Raw genomic sequence first — 12,213 nt, 5'->3', positions numbered from 1 at the left:
GTACGTGCAGTTAAACATTTTGTGTTGCTTTTAAAGTGAAGCGGCCAGTTTTTGTTTTTGGACACCACGCTCTCAAGCCACGTCCCAGGCCTGCAACGATTTATTTTGTTTAAGACTGAGTGAACAAGAGACAGATGTATGTGTGTGGGCCCACTTAATTTAATGTCATAGACCTACTGAGTTTCAATTTCATTTATCTTGGTGTCAGTTGAACAGAGGGTTTATATTGAAACTGCTTTTTATAGTGTATATTGTTTAACTATTTGCTTTTATTTTCAGTTTCATATTTAATTGTCTATACGGAATACTTTTAATTTCAAGTTTACTTCAGTAAATTGTATATAATTTCTCCCATTCACATTTGTTGTGTTTGAGTTTACAACAGTTAATTAAAAGATCCCATTTTAATGGGATATTTTGAATTAAACGTGAAATTACTACATAAAAGGGAGGTACCGTCAATAAGTGTTGTGTAAAACCAATAGTTACAAAAAGAAACGTAACACCTGAGTTATTTGTTTTATTAGTATTTATTTTCAAACCACACCCAGGGCCCCATCCCATGTTACAATTTTTAAAGTAGTTTAGCTACCTATAACCAGCACTGGGAAAAGGGGTAACATAAAATGGAGGCACCGCTGGGATATTTTTTTTGTTAAAATACATTTTTTTTTTTTTGCTATTTGAAGTACGCTGAATATCTGAGATTGACTTTGAGGGAGAAAGAACAGTTAAGGCTGGCCCAGTAAGTATGGCAAGGAAGGCTGAACTCCATAATTGGTGTAGGGGTGAGGGAATTGATCCCGCTCATGCAGTTATGATATCCAGAGTGCCAGAAGAAACTGAAGTAGTACACATCGAGGAGACCATGGAGACGATCAAAGCTCTTGGAAGAGTAAGAGTTAGAGGAAAAGTATTTAAGCAGGAACTAAACTGCCTCAATGTGTTGTGTGAATGTCGTGAAATCGTAGATGCAGCAGTAATCCCTCCTGAAGTGGTACCTTTGAGTGGAGGTGATGCCTGGTTGATAACAGTGGCAGGTGAGCAGACTGAAACTACTGATCGTGATCGTTTCACAGAGAAGTTGTCCAGATTACTAAGAGAAGAAGGCAAGTCATGGGAGGACATACCATCTATCCAAGGTTCTAACATAACATCAGGAAATAGTCCTGAATCCATAATCAGAGCCGTTGGCGAACTGTTAGAAAAAACAACAAGATCCACTCCAGAGAGCAGTGCTTATCGTCGCCTTAGAACTTTGTCAGGAATAATCCCTACTCCTGTAGGGGAAGAGACTTTAGACAGTTGGAGCAACCAATCCAGACTCATGATAGAAGAGTGTGACTGCTCCATCAAAGAAAAGAGGAGAAGGATCGTAGAAAGTCTAAAGGGTCCAGCTTTGGAAATCATTCAAGCTGTACGAATGACGCATCCAGATGCGAGTCCTATTGAATATATAGAGGCTTTAGAAAGTGCGTTTGGAACAGCCGAGTCAGGTGAAGATTTGTATTTCGCTTTTCGGTCACTGCGACAAAATCCTGGTGAGCTTTTATCAGTGTTTTTGAGAGGGGTGGAGCGCTCCCTTACCAAAGCGGTGCAGAAAGGAGGCCTAGATGTCACACAAGCTGACAAAGCACGGGTCGAGCAGCTCATCAGAGGGGCTACTGAATCAGATATGCTGCTGTTGCGGTTAAGATTGAGGGAACGAATGAGCCATCCTCCTACCGTTTTACAGCTCCTTAATGAAATCCGTGAGGAAGAGGAACAGGATGCAGCAAGGCACAAGCTCTGTGTACCTGGGAGGAAACAACATGTTCGAACTGCACGGATTGGCCAAGATGTAAATTCTGAACAATCTGAACTTCCCAGTTTACGGGCTGAAATAAAGGATTTGAAGTCAATGGTAAGAGAGTTATCTACTTCGGCTCGCTCTACGCCAGTTGCTCTGGTAAATAGCAACAGTATTACCCCGACTAAGAAGTCAAGCAGTGCAGATCAAAATAGTGAGGTGCAGGCACAGAGGAAGCAAGTTCAAGAGCTACAGACTCAGTTAACCGCTATGGCAGTAAAGTCTACAAAGGAGCTGAAAGAATCTCAAACACCATCCTTGGACCCTCGAGGTACCTCCTCCCGAAGCCCGTCTGGTCCAGATACTGATGACTTCTTTTGTTATCGTTGTGGGCAGGATGGGCATATTGCTAGCAGATGTAGTGCTCCTGAGAACCATGCCAAAGTAATTCAGAAGTTGCTGAAAACCTTGCGAAAGCTCAAAGAAGAAAAAACAGCCACGCAAAGCAAGTCAACCAGAAACTGTTATGTGAAGAGGAGTACAATTGAAAGCTTTAAGCCAGAACTTAATGTTCCCCAGGGATTGGTGGGACCGTCATCTACTCTAGATATCAAGATTTGTGGTCATCCTTGCAAAGCCCTTCTTGATACCGGCTCACCAGTCACAATTATTTTTGAGAAGTGGTACAACCAATATCTGTCAGAGGTACCAATCCATCCAGTGAATGGCTTGGCCATTTGGGGATTGAGTGAGTCAAGCTACCCCTACAAAGGTTATGTTGTGGTAGACCTTGAGTTCCCTAAAGACCTAGGTGTATCGGGATCTTTATCAGTACTTGCATTGGTGTGTCCAGAACCTCGTAACTCAGACCAAGTTCCTGTTATCATTGGAACAAATGCCAATTTGTTCAAACGTTTAGCTGACCTCTGCCAGGGGACACCAGAAACAACGTCTGCTCAATGTTTTAGATTAGAGCCCATACTTTCTCAGGTTCTTCAACAGAAACAACTGTCCACCCAGATGAAAGAGAACGATGATACTGTAGGACAAGTGAAATGGTTAGGCCCTGGTCCTCTCACTATGGCTCCTAGGAAAGAGTGTTTGGCTACCTGTAAAGTGGAAAAATTCTCCCCTGCAGGCAAAGATATTCTACTAGTTGAATCACCTAGCTCTATTGCCTTGCCAGCTGGTATGTTAGTGCAGTCCTTTGTACTCCCTTCTTCACGAGTAGATGAGAAAAGGTTTCTCATTTTAATGCAGAACGAGTCCTTAAAAGAAATCTCCCTTCCTGTGGGTACTGTCCTTGCTCATATGTATATTATTGATATAGTGACAGTTGCACAGCAGGATGAGCAAAACACTACTTTTCTAGATCCAAATCTCTTTAATTTTGGGGATTCACCCATTTCGGAGGATTGGAAGAAAAGGCTGAGTCAGAAGCTTGCCGAATGACGCAATGTTTTTTCTCTTCATGAATGGGATGTAGGGCTGGCTAAAGGCGTGGAACATCAAATCCGGCTCAATGATGCTCGTCCATTCAGGGAGAGATCTCGTCGTTTGACACCAGCGGACATTGATGATGTATGCCGCCACCTTCAAGGGCTACTGGCAGCGGGCATTATTAAGGAGTCACAGAGTCCATTTGCCTCTCCTATTGTCATAGCGAGGAAGAAAAATGGCAGCATCCGCATGTGTGTAGATTATCACACACTAAACAAACGTACCATTCCTGACCAGTATACGATGCCCCGTGTGGAGGATGCCCTGGAGTGCTTATCAGGAAGCCAATGGTTCTCTGTCCTAGATCTCCGAAGTGGATACTACCAAATGGCAATGGCTGAAGAAGACAAGGAGAAAACCGCTTTTATATGCCCCCTTGGCTTTTTCCAATTTGAGCGTATGCCGCAAGGCATTACTGGAGCCCCTGCGACATTTCAGCGGCTAATGGAAAAAGCCGTGGGGGATATGCATCTTCTTCAAGTCATTGTCTATTTGGATGATATAATCGTCTTCGGTAAGACCTTGGAAGAACACGAGGAACGCCTTCTGAGGGTTCTTGACAGATTGGAAGAGGTGGGGTTGAAGATCTCTATAAACAAATGCCAGTTTTGTCAACCTCAAGTTAAGTATGTTGGACATATTGTGTCCAAATCTGGCATTGCCACAGACCCTGAGAAGGTTGAAGCGGTGAAACGCTGGAAACAGCCTACTGATCTTAAATACTTGAGATCCTTCCTTGGGTTTTGTGGTTATTATCGTAGATTTACAGCAAACTATTCCGCTATTGTGCGACCTTTAACCGACCTTACCAAAGGTTACCCACCCACCCAACGTAACAGAAAACCTGAAACAGACAAGTCACCATGTTACTTCAAGGAGTCCGAGCCTTTTGGTGCCAGGTGGGATCACCCATGCTCGGAGGCATTTAATAGGATACTCTACTGTTTGACAAATGCTCCTGTTCTAGCTTTCGCGGACCCAACCAAACCATATATATTGCATGTAGATGCAAGCAGGAATGGATTGGGAGCAGTGTTAAATCAAGAGCATCCAGAAGGTTTGAGACCAGTAGCCTTTGCCAGTAGGAAGCTGAGTCCTTCAGAGCAACGGTATCCAGTCCATCAGTTAGAGTTTTTGGCACTTAAATGGGCTGTGGTAGATAAATTCCATGATTTCCTCTATGGTGCCAAATTCACTGTACGGACAGATAATAACCCGTTGACTTATGTGCTAACTACAGCAAAGCTCAGTGCCACCGGCCATCGATGGCTTGCTGCTCTGGCAACATATGATTTCACCATCCAGTATCGTCCGGGACGGCACAACATTGATGCGGATCTATTGTCGAGAAACTCAATAGAGTCACTGGAAGAATGGAGAGAAATTCCTTTGTCAGGAATTAAAGCAGTGTGTCATCAAGTCAATCTGTCTGAGCCCCCTGAAGTTTCCACACGGCAGGTGGATCAGCTTGGAGTGCCATCCATCGTTATTCCAGATGCTTACGCCTTTCCAACACATCTGGAATTGGGTTGCCTTGAGCAGCTGACACCTGAACAGTTAAAGAAAGCTCAAGATCTTGATCCTGTCATAAATGCAGTAAAGATAGGAATAAAATCAGGTGGACAAGCTACATTAACAACACAAGGTGATCCTCACTTATTCCTACTGCAACGTGAACGTGAAAAGCTGGTAATACTTGATGGACTTCTGTACAGAGTGACCCAAAAGTCTCCCGGAAAGGAAGTTAAGCAGCTTGTCTTACCAAGGAAATACCAACCTGTGGTGTTGAGATCTCTTCACGATGAGTCGGGCCATCTTGGGGTGGAAAGAACAATGGATCTTGTCAAGGCCCGGTTTTACTGGCCTAAAATGAATTCTGAGATTGCACAATACATCAAGAACTGTGGAAGATGTATTTCTAGAAAGTCCTTGCCACAGAAATCATCTTTGAACCAGATCACAAGCAATGGTCCACTGGATCTTGTGTGTATTGATTTCTTGTCCTTAGAATCAGATTCTAAGGGAGTTGCCAATGTGTTAGTGGTAACGGATCATTACACTCGGTACGCCCAGGCATTCCCAACAAAAGACCAAAAAGCCAATACTGTAGCCCAGGTGTTATATGAAAAATACTTTGTGCACTATGGGTTACCCGCCAGAATACATTCGGACCAAGGCACTGACTTTGAGAGTAGATTAATCAAGGAGCTCTTGTCAATGTTGGGAGTCAGAAAATCCCGAACCACTCCTTACCATCCTCAGGGAAATCCTCAACCTGAGCGATTTAATCGTACTCTCTTGGCAATGCTGGGAATACTCAACCTTTCAAAAAACAGAAGTGGAGTCAATACATCAGTCATTTGGTACATGCATATAATTGCACAACAAACGATGCCACTGGCTACTCCCCCTACTTCCTAATGTTCGGTAGGGAAGCTCGTTTGCCAGTCGACATCTGTTTTGGTACCTCACCGGATGGTGAAAATGAGATCCAATATCAGAAGTACATCAGTGAGATGAAAAAAGACTTAAAGAAAGCTTATGAACTTGCTTCCGATGTTGCTAACAAGACTCATCTGAAAAACAAAACACGATATGATCAAAGAGTCCGGAACCAATCATTGGAGAAAGGTGATCGGGTACTCATCCGAAATGTTGGACTTAAAGGAAAACATAAGCTGCAAGACCGTTGGAAGGCTGTACCTTATGTAATCGTCGAGAAACTGACAAACTTACCAGTTTACCGGGTCAAGCCGGAACATGGGGTCGGTGTTATCAAGACTCTACACAGAGACCATCTGTTGCCAATTGGTTATTTGGTTCGTATGCCTACTTCTCTGGAAAAAGAAAGAGTAGTTAAGAACCCTGTCACCAGAGCTCAGACCAGAAAAAGAAGATCTGATTTGTCCAGGTCAAATGATGGAGAAAACCCCCCAGAAAGTTCTGATTATGAGGATGACTATGCTTACCAAATTCATCTTTTGAATTTGGATGAATTCCAAATGAAAGTTGGAGAACACCCAACATCTCAGTAGAACATCCCGAGGGCAGATGATGGAGGGATGGAGGAAGGGGAACCTAGTTCTGGTCAGGAAAATGGAGACTGGGGTGAAACAGCTTTGTCGGAGGGCTCAGAAATTGAGGTTCCACATCCACTTCCTGATACTGTGGTGGACACAGATTTAGAAGAGGGAGACGTCCTTGAATCTAATACATCAGTGGAGGATAATGGAGCATCAGGCTCTCGAGTATCCAGACGAGCGGTGAAGCCAGTCTTTCGTTTAACCTATGATGAGCCCGGAAAACCTTCAGATACACCGTTTACTATTATTCATAGGGGAATGATGATTCAAATCAGTAATTACTCTGATTTTCAAGTGAATTTGGAAAAATTACACGGAACAAATGCAGTTTGCGCAGTCTATGCAAAACAAAAGAAAATAGAATAAGAGAAACTCTGATTGATACTCAGTTGAACAGAGGGTTTATATTGAAACTGCTTTTTATAGTGTATATTGTTTAACTATTTGCTTTTATTTTCAGTTTCATATTTAATTGTCTATACTGAATACTTTTAATTTCAAGTTTACTTCAGTAAATTGTATATAATTTCTCCCATTCACATTTGTTGTGTTTGAGTTTACAACAGTTAATTAAAAGATCCCATTTTAATGGGATATTTTGAATTAAACGTGAAATTACTACATAAAAGGGAGGTATCGTCAATAAGTGTTGTGTAAAACCAATAGTTAAAAAAAGAAACGTAACACCTGAGTTATTTGTTTTATTAGTATTTATTTTCAAACCACACCCAGGGCCCCCTCCCATGTTACAATTTTTAAAGTAGTTTAGCTACCTATAACCAGCACTGGGAAAAGGGGTTACATCTGTACTTATCCAAATATTATTTAAAACATTCTACACAATAATCTTAAATATTCTTGTGACTAATCCTTCAGTTAAACCTGTTTTAAACATAATTTTAATTTGTTTGTATTCTCATTGTGTTCTCTACATTGGAAAAAGTAAAACACAAATAAATGTACATTAAAAAAATCAAAAATTACATGAATTATTAGTATTTATTTGACATTTTCACATTTTGGTCACATTTATATTAAATAAGATAAAATATTTAAAATATTGCTGGTTTGTTACTAGTTGGTAAATCTAAGGCAACCTGAAATCTAAAAAAACAAAAGAAAAGTTATATTTATAATCAGAAAACCAATTTTATAAACATAACACAGCTTAATAACTATCTGAACAAATGACTGAACAATATAATAAGTAAAGAAGACAGACATACAACCGATTTAAGAAATGGGGTTCAACAAATATTGGATTTTTTTTTCATTTGAGCCTGCAAATAAATAGCAAATTGTGACAAAATAAAAAAGAATATTTTTATACACTGTTTTTCTGCTGTATAGATTGCACTGCACTGTTCTTTTTAAATCTTCCTTTTATGTCCTTTTAATATATAATTTTTCATTTTAGCTCATTTATTGTAATTATAATTTTTTATTTTATTTTATTATGATTATGATTTTTCCTTTTTATGATTACTGATTGTTTTAATCCTCTTTCTGTAAAGCACTTTGAATTACCATTGTATGAAATGTGCTATATATTAATTAACTTTCCTTGCCTTGCCTATAATATTTAACATATTATAAATCACTAATCAAAAAAAGCTCATTTGTGACCATATAAACGCATTTTTACTAACAGTCAGATGTTCGCAACAAAAGTTGCACAATCCAAACATCACTTGAGTTACTTAAGGCTTAAAACACATCTGGTCAACATCGGTTGGAGAATGTGCTGATGAGCAGCCCACCACCTACAATCAGCAGAACACCGGCCGCCCATCCTACATAGATGGAGGCTCCCAGTTCTCCTTTTCTCCCCGCTATTGCTTGAGGATTATAGAAGTCCACGATGATAACATATGCCGACCAGCTGACAGCAACAAGGCACAGTACACCTGCAACTATAAAGACTGCACCAGCTGCTATTCCAGTGTTAGTCTTTTTAAGCCGCTCTTCTCTATAAAAGTTGGTGCAGTCGGCTCCAACAATGGACAGTCCAATGGCAACCACACTGACTGCAATAGAGGCACAGATCAAAGCTCGAGCTGCCTGGAGATCTTGAGTAAGAGCCAGGATGGAGTCATACGCTTTGCACTGCATGTGACCGGTGCTCTGCAGGACGCAGTTCATCCACAAGCCTTCCCAGAAAACCTGTGCTGTCACGATGTTTGCTCCCACGAAGGCTGTCACTTTCCACATAGGTAATGCACACACCAGGATAGTACCGCACAGACCCAACACAGCCAGACATACAGCCAAGATTTGTCTTCTCCTCATCTTTTACAGAACAAAGCCGATTCATCTGCAATAAAAGGGAGGAAAAACGTTGTAGTTGTGAGCGCAAACGACTATTGACAAAGTGAATGCTCTTCCTTGTTGTACCTCAGGTATTGGTATTTGAACAAAGAGAAAGCAAAGCAAGGGGAGGAGACCCATATTGAGTTTCCTGCTCAACTTGATTCTTCTAATCAGTAAAGCCACAATAAGGACAGATTCATGGAAAAAGTACAATTCTATTATTTTAAGCAACAGCTAGCCTAAATTGAAAACACTGAAATTGGCATGGCTTCACTAAAACAATAGTTCATCCAAAATAAAAATTCTAGTTGTGTCCCAAATGATGCACTGTACTCTACGTACTCAACAGTATAGTGTATGAATTATATAAGATTAATTTGTCATCCAACATCAGGAACACTTCCTCATCCAGTATAAAGCTGCGACAGTTGAGTGCATAAAGTGTCCAACATTATACATTTTAGTTAAGTACATCATCCAGGCATTTTAAGTGCACTTTTACATTTTGGAATTTTCAGTGTGAACACACTACTCGCACTATTTATACTAAAAACGGCAGAATAGTGCACAAGTATGCAAATTGGGATGCGCCTTCTGTCTTTATTTACTCACCCTAAAGCTCATTCCAAACCTGTATGCTGTTTATTTTTCATTTGTTTTCATAAAACAACAGTTCATAGAGACTATGCTCCAAAAAAAGTTATTTCCAAGTTTTCTGAAGTCATACATAGTTTTATGAACAAATGACACTTTGTTACTATAGAACACTGCAGTAACATATTTTTAGGCTAGCCTGGAGGTTAGCCCTGGTTCCCTTTGACAAAAGGTTTGTTTTTTATTATTGCTGAAAATGAGGTCTGTGACAAACAACTTTTGTGAATTTTGTAGCATAAATACAATCACCAGAAGTAAAAAGCTAAATGAAGGCTGTAAACAAACTATACCACTGTTACATGACTAAGCTTCCATCAACTCTTTATTTAAACAAATGTTTTCCCTGAAGGTTTTGAGTTCCTGTTCAGTGCGATGTTTAATGTCCCCAACAACCTCTGTGGTCTCATTTAGCCACTTGTTAGCAACCGCCTTTTCGAGACAAGAGCTTAAAACACTCACACAAGGATTACTGATGTATATTTCTTTGAATAAACCTGCAAAGCTCTTAGGTTAACCACAGTCGTTATCTCAGGCATTTAAACAAAAACCCTTTTTTTTTTTTTTACTTTGCTTTCTGGACAATGAAACTGGAAGTGTAAAATGCTAACTCATTTCCTGGTTTTTGCCTACAAATATACATAATTCTATTCTGATCAGTTTCACTTGCCCTGCAGCTCTTAAGTACGGCTCCTATGGTGCAGGTTTCAAATCATGATATGTTAATGTCAAACCTCTGGGCCGGCTGCATTAACTGCTTAGACTAAAAAGTTGGTCATCTTTTTTTACTTCAAGACTGGTCATAACTTTAAGGTCAGTTGCAAAAAGGTAGATTGGTCTGATTTGAATCTAAAAAGAAAGACTGATTATCCCCTTGGCTAACAGACTTAACAGGTTTGCACAACTGCCCCTGCAAGAGCCACATCTGATTTGGGATCTACACTCTTAAAAATTAAGGTGCTTCACAATGCCATAGAAGAACCTTTTTGCCCAAATGGTTCCATAAAGAGCCTTTAACATCTGAAGAACCTTTCTGTTTCACAAAAGGTTCTTTGTGGTGAAAGAAGGTGCTTCAGATTATAAAAAGGTAAGAAAGAGATGGTTCTTTAAAGAACCTTTGACTGAATGGTTCTTTGTGGAACCAAAAATGGTTCTTCTATGGCATCGCTTGAAGAACCTTTTAAAGCACTTTTATTTTTAGAGTGTAGCATCTTTCATCTAAAGCAACGTACAACTGGGGTGGGGGTGTAACACCAAGCTAGCTTACATATGGATTTTGAAAACTTTGCCTTATGCATACCATGAGGTTGAATTTGAGAATCAGTAGATCTTAATTCGCTTTAAAAAAAAAACTGCCTTTTCCTTCCACCATCCAAATACAGAACTTTGTTGCTGCATTTGGCGCTTGATGGGGGGGCCCAGTCCCAGCCCCAGCCCCAGCATTGTAATGGATTGGTAAGTTTGGTACAAAAGCACGCATGCACTCAGGAAACAAACACGGTGGCACTACCCTTCCAAAACATGAAATTAAGTTGCCACGGAAATGGTCCATATTTGGACCTTTTTAAAAGCGTACAGTACCGGCCCAGTTTTTGGTTTGTCCCGTGTCTAGAACCGGACCGCAAACATTTTAATTTAAAGAATCCTAAAAATGGCTGCGCACTTGTTCCTAAGGTTATAGAAACTTTATAAAATAAATAATAATAATAATAATAATAATAAACCACATAATAAAAAGTAAATTACACAAAACAGACATTAATTTATTGTTAAAATAGTCATGCAAGAACATAAGTAAAACGTTCAAATCTCTTCCTTCAACAAACAGGAGAATTAATTCCAGTCCAGAAAGTCGGAGTCTCACACATAGGCTCCTGGAGCAGACCTCGGTGCAGAGTACTTCACGGAATAACCGCGACCGTCACTCTTCGGGCACTGGCAACACAGAAGCGCTCCACCGATGATCAGCAGCCCAGACGCACCCCAGCCGATGAACAGCGATGCTCCCAGCTCCCGCTTCTGAGCCTCAGACAGAATGGGGTTGTAGAAGTCTCTGATGACGGTGTGCGCGCACCAGCAGACCGGGATCAGGCACAGAACGCCACCCACCAGGAAGAACACGCCGGCCACGACCCCCACTTTAGCCTTTGCATCCTGATCGTCAATGCAGTTGGTGCACTTGCCTCCAGCGACAGCCAGAATAACTCCCAAGGAGGTCACGAGAATGGAGATGATAACAAGAGCTCGAGCGGCCTGGAGATCTTGTGGTAGCGCCAGCATGGAGTCATAGACCTTGCACTGCATCTGCCCTGTGCTCTGCTGCACGCAGTTCATCCAAAGGCCTTCCCAGAAGATCTGTGCGGTCACGATGTTGTTGCCAATAAACGCCGTCACTTTCCACATGGGGAGCGCGCAGATAATGATATCTCCCAACAAGCCGATGACCGCGAAGGCAGTGGCCAAAATCTGAAGCCCAGCAGATGCCATTATACGTTCGTGTTAGTATGCAAAGTAGCAGACCCTATCACCTGAATGGCCGATGCAATTATTTATAGTGCATGGTTTGTAATGTGATTTGATGCAGCTGGTCAGTATTTCCCGCTCTTTCCTCCTAATTAATTTAAAAAACAAGGCTGTCTGAAATAACAAACCACGGACATAATCATATCATTTGCACGTGGCTCATGTCCCCACCAATTTTTTGAAATTCGATCTTGTTCCAATCACTTTTTAAAAGCCACTGAAAGGCCTAACGCATTGAAAATGCATGATTCTTCATGATTTAAACATGTAACGCAAGATACATTTGCATAGGCCACATAGACTCACAAATCGTGGTTTATAATAAATAATTGCAAATTATATATATATATATATATA

General features: G+C 40.8%; 2 protein-coding genes across 2 annotated transcripts; both read right to left on the bottom strand.

Moving 5' to 3' along the window:
* Positions 1–7,941: 7,941 nt before the first annotated feature.
* On the bottom strand, positions 7,942–8,740 carry LOC107715291 (claudin-4-like). Its single transcript, XM_016521366.1, has one exon. The coding sequence runs from the start codon at positions 8,659–8,661 to the stop codon at positions 8,095–8,097; it is 567 nt and encodes a 188-aa protein (XP_016376852.1). The 5' UTR covers positions 8,662–8,740; the 3' UTR covers positions 7,942–8,094.
* Positions 8,741–11,071: 2,331 nt separating this feature from the next.
* Positions 11,072–11,875, bottom strand: LOC107715352 (claudin-like protein ZF-A89). The gene has a single exon (XM_016521458.1). The coding sequence runs from the start codon at positions 11,818–11,820 to the stop codon at positions 11,194–11,196; it is 627 nt and encodes a 208-aa protein (XP_016376944.1). The 5' UTR covers positions 11,821–11,875; the 3' UTR covers positions 11,072–11,193.
* Positions 11,876–12,213: the final 338 nt, after the last annotated feature.

Source organism: Sinocyclocheilus rhinocerous, unplaced genomic scaffold, assembly GCF_001515625.1.
Source record: "Sinocyclocheilus rhinocerous isolate Xijiao unplaced genomic scaffold, SAMN03320098_v1.1 scaffold299, whole genome shotgun sequence".
NCBI classification, from domain to species: Eukaryota; Metazoa; Chordata; class Actinopteri; order Cypriniformes; family Cyprinidae; genus Sinocyclocheilus; species Sinocyclocheilus rhinocerous.
Note: the sequence above shows the minus strand (reverse complement) of the source record. Positions and strands in the feature narration are given on the sequence as shown.